We start from the raw sequence: 24418 nt of genomic DNA on the forward strand, positions 1-24418 counted from the left end.
TTTATTGTTTTGAAATTTTTTTTTACCAGCTCATCACTCTCTTGTGAGCATCTCATTTAGTCCCAATAGAAATAATTTCAAAGTAGGACAAACCTCACTTATGCTTTTATATGGATCAGAGATATGAACCAAAGAATTTTCTAAGATTTCGTGGTGACTTCTCCAGGCTTGTATTTGTTTAAATATTAATAAACAAGCAAGCATAGAACTTAAGCTGCTTTCTACTTTGATGCTGGTCAAGGCTCTACCGGGCTTTCCAGCTGGCTCAGTGGTAAGGAATACATTTGCGATGCAGGAGATGCAAGAGACATGGGTTAGATCCCTGGGTTGGGAAGATCCCCTGGAGTAGGAAATGGTAACCCACTCCAGTACACTTGCCTGGAGAATCCCATGGACAGAGGAGCCTGGTGGGCTGCAGTCCATGGGGTCGCAAAGAGTCAGATATGACTGAGTGATTGAGCACATAAGGCCCTACTATTCATTCCCACCCACAATCGTTCAACCTCACCTGTCCTGCCTGGCCTCTTGCTCCTGGGCCATGCAAACACTGAGAGCAGGCTCCTGCTGGCACCCACTCGCCTAGGCAGACCTGGGTACCACTTCCCTGAAGCCTTCTCTGGACTTAGCTCATGGAGCCTCTTCTCCAAACTCTCGCAGCACAGAGGTGACACGTGGCACAGCCTTACACTGTGTCTCCCTGTTTCCCTGTGTTGGCTCTGTCTCCCCAACCACACCGCACACACCTTCATGGGTTCTTTTGCCTGGGGCAGGGGGGATGGAGTGGGGGTTGGTGTTGGTTTGGGGATGTAACACAGGCCTGTGGGAAATTATGGGAGAAGCTGTACTTGTCACACATCCGGTGGTTTCTTAAATGCTATATATGTCTTCCAGGTGGTAAAGAAACACAGCACGATGTTTGGAAATATAATTCTTCAATAAACAAATGGATTCAAATTGAGTATTTGAACATAGGCCGCTGGAGGCACAAGATGGTGGTGCTGGGGGGCAAGGTCTACGTGCTTGGAGGGTTCGACGGCTTGCAGAGGATCAACAACGTGGAGACCTATGACCCCTTCCACAACTGCTGGTCAGAGGTATAGATTATTTCCATGAGTAACTCTGCATGGTTGCTTCAAAGCTTAAAAAAAAGAAGGTGTCTGCCAACGTAGGTATATGGCTTTCTGATCTTTCTCCTCCCACTTAGAGTATTTTTGCTGCTACCATCGATTCAGCATTTCTGGTCAGGTCACACAAATTACTTTCTTCCAGGTGGGGGAACTCTGTGTGGGTACCTGTCCTATCCTGGCCAGTACCTCAGATGTGGAGTGCAGGCTTGATCCTTTCTTGGTCTGCATGTCTTGGTCTAGAATCTCTGTCTCCTAGGACACCATCTGCCCTTGTCTTCTCCACACTGGGCACACAGGGATCCCTTGACTACACTGTTTGTTGAAACTCAGAGTCATTTGGTAGAATTTAGGAGTCAGCCCTTATTCATGTGCCTATTAACAATGAACCATGTGTATGTCTTCATACAAGACTTTAGCAATACAATCTCAGGTACATATCATACTCAAGAAAAGGCAAAGCATTGTTCATCAATGGGCATAAAGTTTCAATTATGCAAAATGAACCAGTTCTGACTATAGACAACACCTGAAACCCTTATACCAGCAATTCTTCCTAGCTGTAAGTGCTAAGGAGAATGCCCGGGACATAGTAGGCACTCAGTAAATACTTTTTGAATGAAGGAGCACATGAATAAATATGAATATATGTTTTTGAGAAAGCAACCTCCTCCAACATTGGCTGGTTTCATCTCATATACACGTATTGCTGTCTACACCCCACCTCCCCTGAGAGCTGGACTCAAGGAAAAATAGACTAGAAACCAGAGCCAGGGGGGAGGGTGGGAAATGTATGCTTTGATCTTCTCTATATCTCAAGGGAGTCAAGCCCACAGGCCTTATGATTTCAGGCTAAGGATGCCCAGGCTTGTGTTCCCTGACTCCTGGCCTGTGTCCTGTGAACCACTGCAACAATCTGGGCAGTGTGACTGAGAGCTTCTCCTGGTGTCTCTGTGCCCCCGCAGGCTGCACCCCTCCTTATCCACGTCAGTTCCTTCGCAGCCACCAGCCATAAGAAGAAGCTCTATGTGATTGGCGGAGGGCCCAATGGGAAACTGGCGACAGACAAGACTCAGTGTTATGATCCTTCAACCAATAAGTGGAATTTAAAGTCGGCCATGCCAGTAGAGGCTAAATGCATCAATGCAGTGAGTTTCCGGGACCGTATCTATGTAGTTGGTAAGTAAGCAAATGGCATGATGGGGGTGGGGTTGGAAAGGAAGAGAAGATGAGATTGGTACAAGCCTTGGTGGAATTTACCTGTCCTGGAGACAGGAACAGCCCACATTTAGGGGACACGCAGAGCAGATAGAAAATGGGGCCCTGGGAAGGGGGAGCCAGAAGTTGCTATGGGAACAAAGTGTGTTGTAAGCATTAGCAGTTGCACAGAAATTGAATATGCACAGTATAAGTGCCCAGTAAATGGCAGCTACCATTATTTTTTACTCTGTGTTCATGGAAATTTTATTCTCCCACTTGCTTTGAGGGCTCTGAAAGGTTGCATTTAGCCAGAAGGAAAGCCTGACCAGCCAGACCACAGTGGGCATGTAATTGTTAAGGATGATAGATCTCAACCCTGACTACTCATTGTGGAGTTTTTTTTTTTTTTTTACAAAAACATGGGTACCTGGGGCTTGTCCAGACCAATAATATCAGAATGAGGAGGATGCTGGCCACAGTGCTAGGTGTTTTTAACGTGCAGGTGATTTTAAAGTACAGCCAGGGCTGAGAACTACTGATTAAGGAAATACCAAAAATAAATAACTTAGCAAGTAAGAGCTAACCAGAGAAGGCTCCCTGAATGCAAAATATGGGAACAGATTAAGGCAAAATCCCTTTTCTCCCTTGCTTCAGGTTTCCTGTGTTTTTAATGGTCAGACTCATGACTCTGCCTCAAAGGTCTGATCTCAAGATGGGTTACTAGAGCTGGTGTTCCCGGTCATGCTCAGTTTAGAGATGCCCCCACCTTTAGTCACTGTCATGTATGTCAATACAAGACTTCTTTGTACCAGGCTTTCCGCCAGGTGCTTTATGTGCGTGATCCCTCTGTTTTCTCATAACCACCATGGTCTTGGTGCTCGTGGTTACAGATCCCAAAGTGGCAGAGCCGGGTTTATGAGGCAGGCCTGCATGATGCACCACCTGGTATTTCCTCCAGAGAGCTGTCTTAGGGTACATTTTGGCAGTCATGGGAAGTCAGGTGTCCTTTAGAACCTGATTAGCACCTGGCTGCAGAGTGTCAAGGGCTGTGAACTATTTCCAGCATGAGACTTCCCGCCCCTAGTTACCCATCCTGGCTTTCTTGAGAGCCATGAATTTGCTTTCTTTTGACAAGGTGGTAGACTTGACCTAACCAGTAGTAGTTTAGTGGTTAATGGGGGAGAAAACCAGAAAAATAGTGAAATGCTCACGGTGTTTCCTCTTCAGGAGGGGCCTATGAGAGCGCTGTACGCTTACAGCCCCCTGGAGGACAGCTGGTGCCTGGTGACCCAGCTCAGCCACGAGAGGGCCAGCTGCGGCATCGCGCCCTGCAACAACCGGCTCTACATCACTGGGGGGCGGGACGAGAAGAACGAGGTCATCGCCACGGTGCTGTGCTGGGACCCCGAGGCCCAGAAACTGACGGAGGAATGCGTCCTGCCCCGGGGAGTGTCCCACCACGGCAGCGTCACCATCAGGAAGTCGTACACCCACATTCGGAGGATCGTGCCCGGAGCCGTGTCGGTCTGACCGCGGGTGCGCGGAGGGCGGAGTCACGCGGGGAGCCCTGCCCTTCGATCCTACTTCGGACACCGGCGGGGCTGGACCAGGGGCTCAGAGCGGCTCCCCCTGGGGGCTCCTCGGAAGTCACAGCTTTGGGACACTTGAGACCAGCCAGGAATGGTTGCGAGACCTACCTCAGGAGGAAAGAAGAGTAATACTTAACATGCAAGACACCCCTGTCCCCTGCCAGGTTCTATACCAGGCGCTTTTGTACACCAATGCCTTTCACTGTGCTAATGACCTGATTACTGGATATTAAAACTCCCATTTGACAGATGAGGAAACCGAGCTTAAGAGAGGCTAAGTGATTGCCCTAGGTCAGTCAACTTCTAAGGAGCTAAACCAGGAGTTTAAACCCAGATCTTTCCATCTCGAAGTCAGTGTAGGTTCTGTCAGGCCGTCTATCTCAGAGCAAGAAAACAAAAAGCAAAACAGCGCATCTTTTGGTCTGATAGGTTACCTAGAGGATTCACTCAGCACGGCAGGGAAATAAAGGTTTTTTGTTTTGTTTCTTCTTCTTTTCCTTATATTTAAACCACATGGGATCTTTGGTGTGGTAGCCTTGGGCCCCTTGTCAAGAGTGTATCATAGGTTGTTCCATCTGACAGTTCTAGGGATGTGGGTCTGGGAAGACCTGTTTGCTCTGGAACATGTAAAAAACTTCTGTGCTCATCAAAAGCCTCTGTTTTTTATGATCATAGGAGGCCCATCATAGCCTGGAACTGTCACTGCCGGACAGAATTGTACCTTCAGCAGAGCCCAGTGCCCTAGCCTTTTTGTGTCCAACAGTTGTATTGCAATGTAGAAAAGGTTTCTCCAGAGACTCAGAGTACTGTTTTGTTTTTTGTTTTTTTTGTGTGTGTGTAAACATCCTTACATTGCTGGCCACTGAGGAATGACTGGCTCTTCTTGACAGTATACATTCTAATTTTTAGACAGCGATTTGAGTCCATGTCCCTGTGACTCCTCCTGCCTGGAAGCTTCATTTTTAAGATCCTTTTAATCCCTCCTATTTGGTTTTTGGATCAGGTTGGCAGAGTTTTGACTCAAAGAACAGAGTCTGTTCTTTACTCTCAGAGATAGAGCTTTCAAATGAGCTCACTGGAAATTCATTCTAATCCCTGAGTTGGGGAAACAGATTAAGATATCCTATTTCAGATGCTGTACTTAAAAAGCAACAATAATGGTAACGACATAGTAACTGCATTACCTAATGTCCTTTATTTTCATCATATGATTTCAACTCTCTTTATAGAATTTTATTTCATGTCAGATGTGCCATTTTGTGCTTGTACATCTCAGCAGTTTGGGAAGATAGAGGTATTAGTTGACAGTGAATTTAACTTTCATAGAAAAGTTATGGTTAGAAGAAGCTACAGCTCAAAGCAGATAAAACAGGCTCGGAAAATTACAACGGAAAATTCTATTTATGCATAGATCATTGAGGATAAATATAAATGCATGTTGATGTTTGAGAAGCTCTGTGTCTTAGAGTCAGGTGTGACACTTTAGCTCCCTGCTGTGAAAAGTGAGGTGGGAAAATACAAACATATTTGTGGAAATTTAGTACTCATACCTCACTTACCCATGAACACTGATAACCTTAATGAAGCTCTCAACTGAAACGATTTAAATTACTTCAATTCCGCAAACATTCCTGGAAATTTTTATGTTTGGCAAGCCTTGGGGACTCCAAAAAGCAAGACAGATCTCCACCCTAGAAATACTCAATAAGCAGGTAAATGGGCCACTTGTCAATATTATAATTTTTCTTTTCATCAAGCTAGAGAAAAGGAGATGTACATGAAGTTATGAGGTTGCATTCAGGTCTTTCTTGCCCTTCCAAGTGATCTCCTTGGGAAGCTGTGCTTTTAGATCAATGATACAGCCATTGTTTACATGTTTGTCTTTCCTTGGGATTGCCTTCAGAAACCACTTATGAGCTCTGGGAGGAATCAGTCGTATTTCAAAGACAATTTCAGGAAAGAAATTTCAAAGAAGTTCAATGACAACATCATTGGCAACACAGAGAGTCTCCCCTCAGAAAGAATGTGTTCCTTGTCCTGGTTGTCCTTTGATGAGAGCAATTGGCAAATTCTGAGCCCAAATTTTCAACAGGTCAACCCTATGCTGGGAAAGTGAGGACTTAGGATCTCTGTGTTATAAACCTGGCTGTCAATAATGGGTTGGCAGACAGATACACCTACTAAGAACATCCAGATTTCTGCACTTGAAGCTGCCAGTCTGTAACTTTTAGGGATATAAAAAAAGTTCAAGTCATTTTGGAGAAACTCTGTATCATCAGGATTTAAATTTCTAGGCCCTAGCTAGGGATGGAAGCTCTTAAAATCTAATTTCCGTTTTTAGATGAAAAAACAAAAACCTAATTCACAGGAAGTTAACTGTCATAAGCCATACTGCCAGCAGGGGGACGAGGCAGGTTGGTGCCAGATGAGTCAGAAACAAAGGGCCCTAGGACTCAGGCAGAATGTCCTGATACAGCCTACTGGATCTTGAGTCAGGTCCCATGAGTGGATAGAGAACCCTTGACTGGAAGGAAGAGGATGAGGTAGGAGGAGGAGGAAGTCAGGTTTGGACACAAGTCTAGAAAATGATGCCAGGGGCCCTGAAGTTTGGGAGCATGACTCCATTCTCAAGAAGGGGGAGAGGAGCATAAGGAACCCACTTCTTAGAAGTGAGGCAAAATTAGAGCAAGACCAGCAGTAAGACCTGTTTGCTGTGGGGCCTCTGGGGTGCTTGGCTAGGTCTCTTGTCTTGCTGGACCAAGAGAGAAAGGCCCAGAGGCTCTGATGAGGTGGAATCTGTCAGGGAGGTTAAAGGGACCCCAGTTGCCAAGGCTGATCTGAAATGGGTATGGAGCTTAGCTCACCCAAACATCAACAGATAAATATTCTCTTCTTAGCTTTCATCACGTTCTGCATGCATTGGCCTCAGGAACCCCCCCACTGCCCAGAGCTCTTGAACTCAAAGAAGCTGTGCTCTCAGGGAAGTGCAAATATTTGCTTATAGCTGTGAAAATAGAGCTTTGCTATTTATGAAAGTCCTTGAGGTACTGTTGTTATTCACTTATCCTACTTGATTTTGAAAAAGAAAAATACTCAGTAAAATTTTCAAAGTGGGTAAACACCACTAGAATTTCTTATGTAAAGTCCTAACTTGGGGTTGCAAAAGCCTTTTTCCCCTTAGTATCTGATCTGGGTGTGGTATGAGATCTCCTCATTTGAGGAGTCAACTTTCATGGAAATCTGTAAATATCTCAATCATGGTTACTGCAAAACTAATTTTGACAGGTCAGATTTTCATATTTTTAGATAAAAATATTAACAAAATCCTTAGTTAACCAAATCCTTCAAGCATTTTGGTTCATAAAGATGTATTTTTTTAAAGTGATCAGACTAAAGATACCATTTATGGGTAAAAATCAAATAAAGTTTTTATTTATTAGTATGTATGGTGTATGTGTGGAGTAAATAAGAATATTTTATTTATTTTTTTTAAGAATATTTTATATACAATTACTAACTGAATTTTTTTTGGTTGATATGAATAAGCGGTATCTGAATAGAAATTAATTTAGGAGGGGAAATTTGAAACATTTCAGTTGATTCCAGGGGGCTTGGATAAACTCACATGATAAAATTAATCAGATTTGGTTTACAGAATGGCAAAAGTAGACAGCTTTTTCCTTCCTAGTGCCTCATTGCCTCTGGGAGCCAGGATTTACCAATCTGTGTGACTTTACAAACTGTGTGACTGTCATCCTGTCTGACTTGAAGCCTTCCTGCTGGAGGCCTCCTTCTAGGTTTCTGGTTTCTGCTCTAACTTCTCAGCCCTGTCTCCACCAACATCTCCGTGTAGTCTCTGAAGCCTCAATCAACCTTTGTGCTTCTCAAAAATGAGCACGTGAAACTGGGAATATGAGCCAGAGAGCTGTGACTCTTGAGCCCTGGAAAACTTGTCATCATTTAGTTTCTTTTGGATTTCAATACAAAGATACTATGCAATCAGAAAGGAAAACCTGGGGCTTTAAGGAAATGTGCCGTCACATGAATGGCTTTAGACCATTCTTTCTGGGCCTCCTTAGAGATGGAAGTTCTCACTCTTCAGTCTTATGGATTCTGAGTGGAAAACCTTAGGAAACACAGTCCCATTCCATGGGTTGTACATGTTCTGGAGTCAATCCTGGGTCATGGATCCAAAAGGCAGTTCACCAGCTGAGAGCCAAAATGGGGTTTTGACCTTAACTTCACCGCCAAACCCTCCAATTTTCCTACTGGATCTAATTGGTAATCTTATGCCTGGGCAGCTTGGCCAGAGCCTGGCATCTGCCCAGCGCTCCTTGGCTTGTCTTTCTGCTCCTGGTGCTCTGCTGGGGTGTGGCCTCTGATGGACCAGCCTCCTTTTCACTGGAGCTGTGGCCTTTATGTAAGATCTCAGTCCCCATCCCCTCTTCCAGTGGGCTCATGCCACATTTTCTCTTTCTGTATGCTGTCACATTCAAGACTCTCGGTGATGGGGACTAATTTGGGTCAGGTTTCACCTGCCCCCAGGCTGCCCAGGCTGCCTGATTACTAATCACTCTAGTTTTCACTCTCACATTTGTGTCTGGCATCTGGGGATTTTCCTTTTCTTCTTACCTGCTCGGCTATCTCCTTTGACTCATGACCTTGATAGCCATGCATGCCCCATCCCTGATAGTCTGCCCAGTGGGTCACAAGTCACACCAAGTCACACTTGAAAAATACAAAGGTGGAGGGTGAAGACCTGGGCAAAGACAGAGCAGGGGCGAGGGGAATGGAGGTTGCAAATCTTAAACACTTGCAGCAGAAACCAGAGGGAAAAATCTGACTGCACAAAGAAAGCTATGACTCTGACCTTAGACAAACAGAATTTTTGTGGGTGAAATTCTATTCTTTCACAATAAAAATATAGGAACATTTATTGAGTAATTTCCCAGAACTATGGACAGAGTCATAAATAGTTTTGGGACAGTGACAAATTTGTCTAGGTAGAAATGCTGGATTTTTAATTATCAAACTGCATCCCAATAGAATGTTACATTCCCAAAAAAGGTCACTGTAGAAGCCCGAAAGAAAAACAATACATTACACATTGTTCTGCCTGAGACTTAGACATTAGTAAGGAGTGAGTCTTTGTGAAACAGTGCAATGAATATTTATCGAGTACTTAATTTGTGCCAGACAGGATTCTAGGTACCAGGGCTCCATATCCACGAACAAAACAATAGTCCCTGCTTTCATGAGCTAACATCCCAGTTGAGAATGTTACAACAACAAGCAAGTATTTAATACAATGTTAAGCAATGATAGATGCTTGAAAAGGAGTAAAGCAGGGTTCAGGGTATGCATGGTTAGATAACATCGCTGACTCAATGGACGTGAATTTGAGCAAACTCCAGGAAATAGTGATGGACAGGGAAATCTGGCCATGCTGCAGTCCTTGGGGTCACAAAGAGTTGGACATGACTTAGAGACTAAACAACAACAAGGTAGGCATGCTACTTTAAAAAGGGTGAATAGATGCTCTTTCTGATAAAGTAACTTGAGTGAAAAGAGTATCTGGGGAAGTATATTCCAGGTAGAGGGAATAGCCAGTGCAAGGGCCCTAAGGCAGGAGGCTCAGTGTATTTAAAGGGCAGTAAGAAGGTTTTGGTGATTGGAGTGAATTCTGAGCGATAGTAAGGGGTCTCAAGGTCACTGTAAGAACTTTGTCTGTGATCAGATGAAGATGGTAGGGCATGAGACAAGTTCAGAAATGACACAGATTCACCAATGTTACATACCCAAGCTGTTGCAAATTCAAGTCTGCTACATTCACAGTGGCAATTTGTAGTTAGTGACTGCTGAAAGCAACTTTTTTGTGAACCCAGGAAACATTGTGTTGTGTGTGCACGTGCTCAGTGTGTGCGTGCTCTTTGTGACCCCATGGACTGTAGCCCTCCAGGCTCCTCTGTCCATGAGGATTCTCTGCCATTTCCTTCTCCAGGGGATCTTGCCGACCCAGGGATCGAACTTACGTCTCTGTGTCTCCTGCATTGGCAGGCGGATTCTTTACCACTGAGCCACTTGGGAAGCCCTGTTGAGATTTCTCCAAATCTTTGGTCTTTCTGACCCTGCCCCGTGTGGTCTCATAATGGTGGGCTAGGGGCTGACTTTCCCAACTGCCTGGTCACATGAGCCCAGGGGCCTTTGGGGACAGCCTCTCAGATAATGATCTACATTCCCTGTGTAAATGGAAATAGTAACACTCAGACACATGGGTATCTGGTGAAAATGAGACCATCAGTGGTGATATTGGTGGGTGGTAAAGCCGGATGTAAGCCAGAACCTTTAAAATCAGTGACCTATAGGAAGCTGGGCTTCCCTGGTGGCTCAGAGGTTAAAGCGTCTGCCTGCAATGTGGGAGACCTGGGTTCGATCCCTGGGTCAGGAAGATCCCCTGGAGAACGAAATGGCAACCCACTCCAGTATTCCTGCCTGGAGAATCCCATGGACAGAAGAGCCTGGTAGTCTACAGTCCATGGGATTGCAAAGAGTCGGACACGACTGAGCGACTTCAGTCACTCACTCATAGGAAGCCTAGATGATTTTCTAAAACCTCTTATATGTTGAAATAATGTAGACTGAGACTCAGTGCAATATAAAACAAATAAAAATCCTTAGTGGTTAAGTGCAAACCAATAAGGCATTTAAAAAATCTAGGTAAGACGTGTGGCAGTTCAGATGGGAACTAGAAATTAGGTTCTAGCAGTGTTATTTCTGGATGATTTTAGAGAATATGTCATCCCAGAAAGTGGTTGGAATTCTCACTAGGAACCAAGGCTGGAGACATGGTGGGTTAGACTAGGCTGCAGCATTGTCACCAACTTCCCTGATTCCAAAGGAAGGTTGCAATAGGGGCTGTTTCTCTGCTGGTCTTTGCATCTAGGGCACCTTGCACAGAGCCAGCACACATATGAACACTCAAGGAATGTTGCTGCTTCACTGCCTGCCAGGAATAATGTATAGAGTGGGGGAAGGGGTTCCTGAGAAGCTGCCATTCAACTATTACCATACCATATTGATCACTTCCTGGACATTTCACACACCACAGTTTGAGTGATAAAAACCATAGTTATCTTTCTTTGGACTGTGCAACATTTTTAAAAATTGGCAACATTGGGCCCATATTTCTACATACCAGCTGGTCAGTACAGAGTAAGGAAACTTCTCTTTAGAAAAGGTTTGAGTGGTCCAGTGATTAAAAATCCACCTGCCAGGGCAATTGACATGAGTTCGATCCTTGGTCCAGGAACTAAGAGCCCATTATGCTGCGGGGCAACCAAGCCCATGTGCCACAACTACAGAGTCCATACCCTAGAGCTCATGAGCTACAACTACTGAAGCCCACACCTCCCAGAGTCTGTGCTCTGCAAGAGGAGAAGCCACCCACAATGAGAAGTCCACGCACTGCAAGGAAGAGTAGGCCCCGGGTGCAGCAACTAGAGAAAGCCTACGCAGCAGTGAAGGGCCCGAACGCCACAACAAAGAGCCAGTGCAGCCAAAAATCAATCAATCAATCAATCAATAGAACGGGGCTGTGCTCTCCAGTCTGCCAGACTCCACTGGCTTGATTGGTCCCAAAGGCATTTGAGCTTGCAGCCTCTGACATACACTCTCTTGTTTAGTTCTTGCAAGGAGCTCTAAGAAGTAAATTGATGCTCTGTGGATGAGAAAACTGAGGTGAGGCTCCCAGATGTTGAGTACCTTCCCGGCATCGGGACAGGACACTGTCTGTGGTCTCTCCAGCTGGTGCTGCTTCTGCTCTGCCCACTACTGCTGCAGTTATGACAAGGGACCCATGTAACTCCATGCTTCTATGATTTAAGCATTTTTGGTCTGCATCTCACAATTCTAGAGTCACTCTGAAAAATCTAGAAATAATGTATTACTAGCTCACTGTGTGATCTGTGCAAGGCCAGAGATTTTTGCCAGAAAAAACAATGAGCAGTTGGAGATGTCCTCTAAGTTGACCTCCAGCCCTAACAGACTCTACAGGAGATAAGACTGCACTTTCAAAGGCTCCACATGAGGCAAAAGATGACAACAATTTCCTTACTTACATTTTGGTGATGAGGCAGAGCCAAGGACTCTCAAGGGTTTATTTTCCTAAAAAAGTAAGGTCTGGTCTGAACTGCCAAGCCCCATCACTCTGTTCTGTACCCCCAGTTCTCTACCAGACTTCTTCTCTCATAATGTGCCCTTAGAGGGACTGCGGCCTGTTCTATCTCAAAAAGTTATCAAGTCTGAGACAGTATAAACTGTAAGACAAATCTTTATCTTAGCTGGCTCTAACAAAGCAAAGATGGAACCATGCCTTAATGATAGGCATTCATATTTTATGAGTCCAGTCACACCAACTTTTCTTTGCTTTAAAATTTCTTTTCTTCACCCTCAGAAATTGGGCCATGTGCCTAACCTTCATCTTCATTCCTTAGCATAATATTGGTGACCTTTACACATCGTCTTAGTGACAAGGTCTATTATAGCATCATTTACTTAGGTGTCCTATAGCACTTGTTTTTGCTTTGCAAAATATGAGATTGTGGTCATTCTTCCTCTAATGAATATCTATTTCACTAATATAAAATTTATTTCCCACCGCTCTGTTTCCTTGCTTTTCTGTACAGATAACTTTTTGTTTCAATGCCAAATCATAACATTATCATTAAAAGCCTTATTGAGGTAAAATGCGGCATACGATACACTGCACATGCTTAAAAGGTACCATTTGATAAGTTTGACATAATGTATACAACTGTGAGGGCTTCACTAACAGATGTATCTGCTCAGTGGTAAAGAATCTGCCTGTGATACAGGAGACCGGGGTTCAGTCTCCTGGATTGGGAAGATCCCCTGGAGTGGGGAATGGCAACCCACTCCAGTATTCTTGCCTGGAGAATCCCATGGACAAGGGGAGCCTGGCTGGTTACGGTCCATGGGGTTCACAAAGAGTCAGACATAACTGAAGTGACTATGCAGCAGCAGCAGCATACATCTGTGAAACCATCATCACAAACAAGGTATTAATAATAAAACTACCTACCCCAAAGTTTCTCCTGCCCCTAGGTAATCTCTGCCTCTCAACCATCCTGTTCCTCTACCACCTTGTACAGGCAACCAATAACCTGCTTTCTGTTAGTATAGAGCAGTTTGCCTTTTCTAGAACTTTGTATAAATGGAATCATACAGCAGATATTGTTTTTTTGCCCAGCTTCTTTCACTCAGAAGTTATCGTGGATGGTGCATTGACACATTCATTCCTTTAAAAATAGTTTTACTGTGATGTTATTTACATGTCATAAAATTCACCTGATTTATTATTGAATTCAGTGATTTTAAGTATACTTACAGACTTGTGCAAACTTCACCAAAATCTAATTGTAGAACATTTTCATCATCCCCAACAGAAACCTTATGCCCATTTACAGTCACTGCCATTTCCACCCAGCCCTAGGCAACTGCTAGTCTACTTTTTCCTCTATAGGTTTGCCTTTTGTTGACATTTCTTATAAGTGGATTAATATAGTGTGTGGTCTTCTGTCTGGCTTCTGTGGCTTAGCATGTTTTCAGGGTTCCTGTATGTTGAAACATGTATCAATGTTTCATTCCTTTTTATAGCTGAAAAGCATTCTAATTTATGGAAATAGCATTTAGATTATTTCCACCTTTGGCTATTAGGAATAATGCTGCTACAAACATTTTCATGCAAGTTTCTGTGTGAACATATATTTTCATTTCTCTTGAGTATAAAGCTAGGAATGAAATTTCTGGGTCACATAGTAACACTATACTTAACATTCTGAGAAAACTGCCAAACTGTTTTCCAAAGCTACTGTACCATTTTATTAATACCTTCCCTTTAGCAATGAACAAAGTTTCCAGATGGGGGCCTCCTGCCAACAGACATGCTGAGCTGAGCTGTCTTTGACGTGGCCCTGCAGTCCTCAAGGCTTCAGATATCACAGCCATCCAACAGCTTTACTGGACTCAGGACAGACCTTGAGCTGGGAGAGAGCCTAGCTGAGCTGCCCCTCAGAAACAGATAATATGGGAGTTCCCTGGTGGTCCAGGGGTTTGGACTTGGCTCTTTCACTCCCACGGCCCAGTCTCAATACCTGGTCAGGAAACTAAGATCATGCAAGCCAGGCATGTGGCACAGCGTCCCACCCCCGCAAACAAAAAGGAAAGAAAGAAGCCCAGATGATAAATGTTTGTTGTTTTAAGCTACTAAGGTGTAGGGAATTTGTTACACAGCCTAAGATTACTAATATATGGGGAATGGCTAAGGGGTGGAGGGCAGGGGACAACCTGGCTGGGTGGGGGGGGGGGGGGGGGGCCTCCCACTGCCCCTCCCCCCCGTAACCGCGGGGCATCCACAGGAACCCCCAGAGACGCCTCTTTAGGGCGGTCATCCAGCCTGGGTCCCTTAGACCAGGAGCAGACAGTGAGGACAGAGGGATGGCGGTCTTGCTGGCAGGCTGTAGGGAGGAGCGGAGCAGCCGTGCCCTCGACCACCCCTGAGGACAAATTTCAGCCATTCCTCAGAGGAAGCAGCTCCTGGGGTGACATGATGACTAGTGCTGGGCCCCTCTCTGCTGCTAGCCCTGCAGGACGGGTGGGGGAAGGGGCTTCAGTCACCCGCAATCTCCTCACAAGACCCTTGGAGGGAGAGTTTCTCCAGAGGCAAATCGCATCTGCCCTGGGTGAGCCCTCACGTGTCTCCCCTGGGCTCCGGCAGCAGGGATCACACCCTATGCACCCAGTCTCCCCTGTGGCTCTTGGAAGGAACCCAGAATTGTTGGAACCCAGAAGCCTTGGAGAACATCCCTCAGTCAAAGCCCCTGGTTGTGCAGGGGAGGAAAGGGCAGCTCATGGGCAGTCTTTTACAGTGTCTTCATCATTTCCACATTTTATCCCTTTCTACTGGATCCACTGGCCATGGGCTCCATAGTACTAAGAGTCTTGGGTACTAAGTCTTAGTACCCAGGTGGCAGCACTGAGGGGACCCCAGAATCAGGGTTGGGCAGGTCACAGGCAGTGAATGAATGAGAGGCCCATCGCCTGGGGTAGGAGCAGAAGCTTTGGAGTCAGTCAGACCTGAGTGCGGTTTTGATTTTGTCCCACACTTACTGGCTCAGTGATCTTGGGTAAGCAACTTAACTTCTCTGAGCATCAGTTTCCTTCTAAAACAGGAATACTACAGCCTGTTTTGCAGAATTGGTATGAGGATTAGCAAAAATGCATACCATTTAGAATGACTAGGAGCTCAGCTAGAGGAGAACATAGGCAAAACACTATCCGACATAAATCACAGCAGGATCCTCTATGACCCACCTCCCAGAATATTGGAAATATAAGCAAAAATAAACAAATGGGACCTAATTAAACTTAAAAGCTTTTGCACAACAAAGGAAACTATACTCAAGGTGAAAAGACAGCCTTCAGAATGGGAGAAAATAATAGCAAACGAAGCAATAGACAAAGGATTAATCTGAAAAATATACAAGCAACTCCTGCAGCTGAATTCCAGAAAAATAAATGACCCAATCACTCCTGCAGCTGAATTCCAGAAAAATAAATGACCCAATCAAAAAATGGGCCAAAGAACTAAACAGACATTTCTCCAAAGAAGACATACAGATGGCTAACAAACACACGAAAAGATGCTCAACATCACTCATTATCAGAGAAATGCAAATCAAAACCACAATGAGGTACCATTACACGCCAGTCATGATGGCTGCTATCCAAAAGTCTACAAGCAATAAATGCTGGAGAGGGTGTGGAGACAAGGGAACCCTCTTACATTGTTGGTGGGAATGCAAACTAGTACAGCCGCTATGGAGAACAATGTGGAGATTCCTTAAAAAACTGGAAATAGAACTGCCATATGACCCAGCAATCCCATTCCTGGGCACACACACTGAGGAAACAGATCTGAAAGAGACACGTGCACCCCAATGTTCATCGCAGCACTGTTTATAATAGCCAGGACATGGAAGCAACCTAGATGCCCATCAGCAGATGAATGGATAAGAAAGCTGTGGTACATATACACTATGGAATATTACTCAGCCATTAAAAAGAACTCATTTGAATCAGTTCTAATGAGGTGGATGAAACTGGAGCCCATTATACAGAGTGAAGTAAGCCAGAAAGATAAAGACCAATACAGTATGCTAACGCATATATATGGAATTTAGAAAGATGGTAACCATAACCCTATATGCAAAACAGAAAAAGAGACACAGATGTACAGAACAGACTTTTGGACTCTGTGGGAGAAGGCGAGGGTGGGATGTTCTGCGAGAATAGCATTGAAACAAGTATACTATCAAGGGTGAAACAGATCACCAGCCCAGGTTGGATGCATGAGACAAGTGCTCAGGGCTGGTGCACTGGGGAGACCCAGAGAGATGCGATGGAGAGGGAGGTGGGAGGGGGGATCAGGATGGGGAACACGTGTAAATCCATGGCTGATTCATGTCAATGTATGGCAAAAACCACTACAATATTGTAAAGTAATTAGCATCCAACTAACAAAAATAAATGAGAAAAAAAGAAAATAAATAAATAAAATATTCCTTTTGCAAATTGGAAAAAAAAAAAAAAAAGAATGCCTAGGAGCTAAAAAATAGCACCTGCTATCAGTTCAGTTCAGTCACTCAGTTGTGTCTGACTCTTTGCAACCCCATGGACTGCAGCATGCCAGACCTCCCTGTCTATCACCAACTCCCAGAGTTTACCCAAACTCATGTCCATTGAGTTGGTGATGCCATTCAACCACCTCATCCTCTGTCGGCCGCTTCTCCTTCTGCCTTCACTCTTTCCTAGCATCAGGGTCTCTTCAAATGAGTCAGCTCTTCACATCAGGTGCCCAAAGTATTGGAGTTTCAGCTTCAACATTAGTCCTTCCAATGAATATTCAGGACTAATCCCCTTTAGGATGGACTGGTTGGATCTCCTTGCAGTCCAAGGCACTCTCAAGAGTCTTCTCCAACACCACAGTTCCAAAGCATCAACTCTTGGTGCTCAGCATTCTCTATAGTCCAACTCTCACATCCATACATGACTACTGGAAAAACCACAGCCTTGACTAGATAGACCTTTGTTAGCAAAGTAATGTCTCTACTTTTCAATATGCTGTCTAGATTGGTCATAACTTTCCTTCCAAGGAGTAAGCGTCTTTTAATTTCATGGCTGCAGTCACCATCTGCAGTGATTTTAGAGCCCCCCAAAATAAAGTCAGCCACTGTTTCCACTGTTTACCCATCTACTTGCCATGAAATGATGGAACCAGATGCCATGATCTTAGTTTTCTGAATGTTGAGCTTTAAGCCAGCTTTTTCACTCTCCTCTTTCACTTTCATCAAGAGGCTCTTTAGTTCTTCACTTTCTGCCATAAGGGTGGTGTCATCTGCATATCTGGGGTTATTGATATTTTTCCTGGCAATCTTGATTCCGGCTTGTGCTTCATCCAGCCCAGCGTTTTTCATGATGTACTCTGCATATAAGTTAAATAAGCAGGGTGACAATATACAGCCTCGACGTACTCCTTTTCCTCTTTGGAACCAGTCTATTGTTCCATGTCCAATTCTAACTGTTGTTTCTTGACCTGCATACAGGTTTCTCAAGAGGCAGGTCAGGTGGCCTGGTATTCACATCTTTTTCAGAATTTTCCACAGTTTGTTGTGATCCACAATAGTCAAAGGCTTTGGTATAGTCAATAAAGCAGAAATAGATGTTTTTCTGGAACTCTCTTTCTTTTCCTATGATCCAACAGATGTTGGCAATTTGATTTCTGGTTCCTCTGCCTTTTCTAAATCCAGCTTGAACATCTGGAAGTTCACAGTTCACATATTGCTGAAGCCTGGCTTGGAGAATTTTGAGCATTACTTTACTAGCATGTGAGATGCGTGCAATTGTGCAGTAGTTTGAGCATTCTTTGGCATTGCCTTTCTTTGGGATCGGGATGAAAACTGACATTTTCCAGTCCTGTGGCCACTGCTGAGTTTTCCAAATTTGCTGGCATATTGAGTGCAGCACTTCCACAGCATCATCTTTCAGGATTTGAAATAGCTCAACTGGAATTCCATCACCTCCACTAGCTTTGTTTGTAGTGATGCTTCCTAAGGCCCACTTGACTTCACATTCTAGGATGTCTGGCTCTAGGTGAGTGATCACACCATCGTGATTATCTGGGTCGTGAAGATCTTTTTTTGTACAGTTCTCCTGTGTATTCTTGCCACCTCTTAATATCTTCTGCTTCTGTTAGGTCTATACTGTTTCTGTCCTTTATTGAGCCCATCTTTGCATAAAATATTCCCTTGGTATCTCTAATTTTTTAAAGAGGTCCCTAGTCTTTCCCATTCTATTGTTTTCCTCTATTTCTTTGCACTGATCACTGAGGAAGGCTTTCTTATCTCTCCTTGCTATTCTTTGGAACTCTGCATTTAAATGGGTATATCTTTCCTTTTCTCCTTTGCTTTTTGTTTCTCTTCTTTTCACAGCTATTTGTAAGACATCGTTGTTAATATTTGTAACATCGATGTCCTCAGACATCGTTGTTAATATTATAATAATCATAACACTAACTAGAGGGTCTCAGAACAACTCTGGATATTTCATATATGCTACTATTACTTAGTTTTGGAGGTAATCTTACTGCCATTGTTTTCATTCTAGAGAGAAAGAAAATTCTCATAAACACCTAAGGGGAGAGAGCAGATTGTAACTGTAATGAACAGCCTTAGTAATAAAAGGAGAGGAAACACACACACACACAACCTCAAACCAAGAACACAGGTCCTTGCCAAGGATCCTGGTTACAAAAGGCAGTTGCATTCTTGGAAAATGAATGGAATGACTCTAGCCCCAGTCGATGTCTAGCAGTGATCTGGGAAGACATAGCCCTGGTCGCTGGGACACTCCCAGTGCATGTGCCAGAATAAACGCAGTCTATTGCTAGAGAAGTTCCAGATGAATGGGACTGATGGCCATGGAAATTTATGCTGATAAATCCTGGGGAGTATTTTCTCTTCTCTCAGCAGAACTTCTTCATTTAGATAGTTTTGGGGCTTAGAGTTTAAATATCAGTGTTTTCATTTTGCTTTGACAATTTGAATGAAATTTCTTCACTAGTGAATCTAATAGGGAATTTAAATTATTCATATTAGAAAACACATTTTTGGTGAATTACAGACTTGGAAAACAAAATTAAAACTAGATTAATCAACTTGCTCTAAATTTGGCTTTTCCCTAGCTCCCTAGATGGCGAGATGGGACCACTCTAATCCCACTAGTTCAGAAGCGGCTCTTCCTACTATAGGATTAAAGTGAGGAAACTATTTTTGTTTTGGTTTCATCTAAAAATTTTCTTTTCCTTTCAGAATAGAAAGTTAAACACTTTATGCACAACTTTTTAAGGGCCCTTTCTAGCATTAAATGAGTGCTAAATGGAGGTATGCCATTTCCTGGTCTGAAGGCCTGAACCCCAGGTATTTTCCCCTTAATCTCTGAGAAACAGTTGACAGTACTGGTAGTGAAAGCTTACTTTAAATCAGGTGCTGTGCTAAGAGCTTCATCTTATTCATCCCTCACAGGGAGACAAGAAAGTGTCATTTTCATTTTCTTTAAATGCTACCATTTTTACTTGTGGACATTTTGTAGGTAAGTGCTTTGAGGTAAAAATTTCAAATGTGACTACCTCAACCAGGTGAAGAATCTGACTGAGAGAGTGAGTGTAGGGAAGAGACCTCTTTTTGGATGCTCATGTTTTCACTCCTGGCAATGACATCTAAAGGGACAGAGCTATGTATTTTTGCACGAAGAGGCAGGAAACATCTGGATGAATGAATTAGCACAAAGCCTGGCCCAGAAATGAAAACCAGAAGCTATGGGACAAAGAGGACTGTGATTACAATTACCAGAAGCAAAGGGGTGCCTTCCTCTCCAGCCTGATTAAGAACCCAAATAAGTCCGTACTGTGTCCTTTATTCATCATCTATAGGTGCCAGGCACGGTGCTGCATGCCTTATGATTGAATCCTCATTTACTCCTCACAATTACCCCTTAATGTAGGTGTTGTGCAGGTGGAAAGAAGCACAAGGCAATTCTACTGTCATCAAGATTATTTACTCAGTCTTATCTCTGCAATCAACATTCAGCTCAGGGAAGTGGTGACTAAAGTAGAAATATAATGGTCCTTCCCTTGCAATGAAAATACTTCCATTGCTAAGTTACAGAAATTAGTCTCAGAAAAGAAAAACAGTTTTTTTTCAGCCTGAATATTCAAACTTTGGAGTTTTCTGGTGACCAGTCAGCATATAAACAGAATTTGAATACATTTCTATGGCATTGGATTTAATAGAGAAAAACCTTTGAAACATGGAGAGAAATCAACTTCATTCAGGTTGAGATCCACATAGACTATCTTTGTAAAAGTGTTTTCTCCTATGATTTAGCTAAACTAAGAACCAGTTGAGTTTGCCCAGCTGGGAGAAAAATCGACTCAGAAAGGAATTTTCTCTAGGGGTTTTATTTATGAATTCATCCATTCAAGTTCAGCTACTTCCTATTACTAAACCAGGTTAAATTTGGACTTGATAATTTTAAGGCTTAAGTCACATCATGGCATTTCTCTTCTCAAAACTCTCTAATGCCTTGGTGTGCTCACTTAGTTGTGTCCAATTCTTTGCAGTCCCATGGACTGTCCCCTGCCAGGCTCCTCTGCCCTCCAGGCTCCTCTGTCCATGGAATTTTACAGGCAAGAATACTGGAGTGGGTTGCCATTTCCTGCTCCAGGGGATCTTCCTGTCCCAGGGATTGAACCCGCATTTCTTGCATCTCCTTCTTTGTGTATGTGTGCCGTTGTGTCTGACTCTTTGCGACCCCATGGACTATAGCCCACCAGGTTCCTCTGTCCATGGGATTTCCTAGGCAAGAATACTGGAGTGGGTTGCCATTTTCTCCTCCAGGGAATATCTCCGACCTGAGGATCTTCCCAGCCCAGGGATCGAACCCACGTCTCTTGCATTGTCAGGCATATTCTTTACCATTGAGGCACTAAGGAAGTCCAAAATGTCAAACAAACTTGGCTCACACAAGGATCAGGCTCGAACCTGTGACCTTGACATTATTAGCACTGCACTCTAACCAATTGAGTTAACTGGCCAGGATCTCCTACATTGGCAGGCAGATACTTTACCACTAGCACCACCTAGCAAGCCCCTTTAATGCCTCACCGTGTCCCTAAAACCAAAGTTCTCCTAAAATCCTATGTAGTTTGGTTCTGCATTACCATGTTTCTCTCTCTAACTTCATCTGGTTTCTTCCTTTCTATTTTAATACATCAATTCTGCAGCTAAGAAGAGATCGCTCTCTGAATTCCCCCGACCTCTTTCAGTTTTCTCCATCAGAAGTCAGCAAATATAACAAACACATTTGGGTGAATCAAATGCCCATTTTTGTACAGCCAACAAGAATGGTGTTTACATTTTTAAATGGTTCAAAAAAGCCTCCAGAAAACTGTTTCATGACATGAAAATTATATGAAGTTCAAATTCTGGCATCAGTGAATAAAATTTTATTAGAACTAACTGAGGCCATTTCAAGGGATTCCTAACATGTATTCTGAGCACAGAGGAGCCCTAGATATAGGAATTGTAGATATAGGAATTGTAGGAAAAAAAAAAAGGCTTTGCTAAGCCACATGTTTCCTTGTAACCTAGTGGTTGGTCACCTGTTTCCTCCAAGAGAATTTTGATGTGGTCTCTTTATATATGTGTTACATATGTATGTAAATAAGTATATAGGTTATATTTAGTATAAAGAAGAACTATTAATCTTCATAATTTTACTATTAATAATCTTAGCAGGGTACCACTTTGGAGATTTTTGGCATATTTACTTCTAGTCTTTTATATGTAAATTTACACATATATAGAGTTGTGCTGTGGAAATGGTGGAGAAGAAAACTTCGGTTCGCTCCCAGGACCCTGGTCAGCGGCGGGTGCTGGACCCGGCAGCCCTGTAGCGCCGCATCAACAGGCAGCTCAAGGCCTTGGAGAATGACAACTTCCGCGCGGGCCTCCCCCAGCTGGGCAAGCGGCTGCCTCAGTTTGATGACGACGCAGACACTGGAAAGAAAAAGAAGAAAACACGAGGTGATCATTTTAAGCTCCGCTTCCGAAAAAACTTTCAGGCCTTGCTGGGGGAGCAGAACCTGAGTGTGGCCGAGGGTCCTAACTACCTGACGGCCTGTGCGGGACCCCCATCTCGGCCCCAGCGCCTCTTCTGTGCTTCTGCGACTTCCCCTCCCCCGACACCCGTGTCAGCTTCGGTGCCCGGTACTGTACTGTGCGCTGTCTGGGCACCCACCAGGAGACTAGGTGCCTGAAGTGGACTGTGTGACCCTGGGCGTCCCCAGAGACGAAGCCCCTGTGCATCGCCCGGCCTCGGAGAGAGCATCACCGAAAGAAAAGATGCTCCTCCCGGACCAGGAGGGCAGCCCAGCAAAGCCCGTGTCCTGTCCTCCAGGGAGACCAGCCTCGCTTCCAGGGCCGGAGGCAGGGCGGTGCCTGAGCCCTCAGGGTGCAGTTGTAATAAAAGGTCTTGTGTGAGAAAAAAAAAAATAAATAAAAATAAATAAATAAAATAAATAAATAAATTTACACATATATAATTACTTCTAAGCTTAGCTGTGAATTTTCTTTTTTAAATATTTATTATTTATTTGTTAATTTGACTGCCCTGGGTCTTAGTTGCAGCATGCGGGATCTTTGACCTTTGTTGTGTGTGGCTGGTGTGTTCTTTTGGTTGTGGTTGTGACATGGGATCTCCTAGTTGTGGACTGTGGGATCTAGTTCCCTGAACAGGGATCGCCCCAGGGATCCCTGCATTGGGAGCATGGAGTCTTAGCCACTGAACCACTGGGGAAGTCCCTCAATTTTCATTAAATATTTTTATCTAGAAGAAAATGCTAATTCTCACTCTCCTAGATATCCTCACTTCAAAATTACCTTTAAAATATCATTTTTAGCATAAATTATAGGATATATATTTATTTTTGAAAATTTAGGTAGTAAATATAAATAAGGAAAATGAAATTGCTGTCAGTCTCCTCACCCATAGACAAGCACCAGTAATATTTAGTCACACATAAACATTCGTATTTAATATCCATTGTCTCAAACCTCCTAGGTTTCCTGGGTCTACCTCCAAAACTTCAGTGCATGCCAAACTCAGCAGACCCTGTATTAGGAGCTATGTTGAAAATCAGAAAGTAGAATGCCAAGTAAATCTACTTGGCAAAAAACCTCTAGCCGATGCTAAAATGACTGAAAACATGCTCAAATTTGTCTGTCTTTCCTGAGTAAGAGGGAGAAACTTCATGACACATATAGCCCAGAGGTTTCTTCATAAATATACAGTCTTACTGCACATACTGTTTTTACAGCTTGCTTTCCCCACTCAGCAATATATCATGAACAGCTCCCCACTTAATGTTATCATAATTCTTGTAAAATGTGTTCTTTAATAGTTGTGGAATATTCCATTCTAAAGATAAAAACAATTGGTTTAGTCCCCTCTACTAATGAACACTCAGGTTGTTTGTAAACTTTAATCTGTTCTAATAATCATAAGAAGCTTTGGGCATTATTTCCAATAGTATAAATGTGGACTTGCTTGGTTCCACTGTATGCAAACAGTAAGGGGTTGATGCATGTTTCCAAGATTCCTCAGAGCAAGGTTAAATTCTCACTTTAGCCTACCTAGGTTATTATCATTTTACAAAAAATCCTTTGTCAGTTGAATAAACAAAGCAATTTTATCTCATTGATGTTATAACTTGAAGCTGGTCGATAACTAAGGAGATTGAACGTATCTTCATATGCTTATCAGTCATTTCTACTTCTTTTGTGAACTGCCTATGTTCTTTGTCTTTTATTTATTAATGTGCAAGTGCTCATTTTACATCAAGGATACTAACTTTTGTAGTATGGGTGCATGCTCAGTCGCTTCAGTGGTGTTCGACTCTTTGTGACCCCTTGGTCTGCAGCCCACCAGGCTCCTCTGTTCACAGGATTCTCCAGGAGAGAATACTGGAGTGGGTTGCCATGCCCTCCTCCAGGAGATCTTCCCCACCCAGTGATCAAACCCATATCTCCTGTGGCTCCTGAACTGCAGGGAGATTCTTTACCGCTGAGCCACTGGGTGTATATGCTGTGAATATTTCCCTCAGCTTCCATTTGTCTTGTAATTTTTTTAATGGTGTATTCTATCATTATTTCTCCTTGTTTTATTCTTAGAAACTGCCCCCCCACACCAACACACACACACATCAAGATTCCATGAGGCGAATAGCCCAACAGTTTGTGTTTCTAATCACTATGCCTTACAGCCCTCCACAGAAGGTACAGACTTAGCTATTGCATCAACATTGCTTCT

General features: G+C 43.6%; 1 protein-coding gene and 1 pseudogene across 1 annotated transcript in view; both read left to right on the plus strand.

Annotated features, from left to right (window-relative positions):
• KLHL6 (kelch like family member 6) overlaps positions 1–7355 on the plus strand; it is a 54435-nt gene extending 47080 nt beyond the window's left edge. The window contains exons 5-8 of the mRNA XM_070466332.1: positions 892–1094; positions 2090–2303; positions 2810–2811; positions 3555–7355. Coding sequence (XP_070322433.1) covers positions 892–1094; positions 2090–2303; positions 2810–2811; positions 3555–3854 — 719 coding nt within the window. The 3' untranslated portion in view covers positions 3855–7355. The remainder of the gene's footprint in view (positions 1–891; positions 1095–2089; positions 2304–2809; positions 2812–3554) is intronic.
• Positions 7356–21765: 14410 nt separating this feature from the next.
• Positions 21766–22596, plus strand: LOC110128887 (zinc finger HIT domain-containing protein 1 pseudogene; annotated as a pseudogene).
• Positions 22597–24418: the final 1822 nt, after the last annotated feature.

Source organism: Odocoileus virginianus, chromosome 4, assembly GCF_023699985.2.
Source record: "Odocoileus virginianus isolate 20LAN1187 ecotype Illinois chromosome 4, Ovbor_1.2, whole genome shotgun sequence".
NCBI classification, from domain to species: Eukaryota; Metazoa; Chordata; class Mammalia; order Artiodactyla; family Cervidae; genus Odocoileus; species Odocoileus virginianus.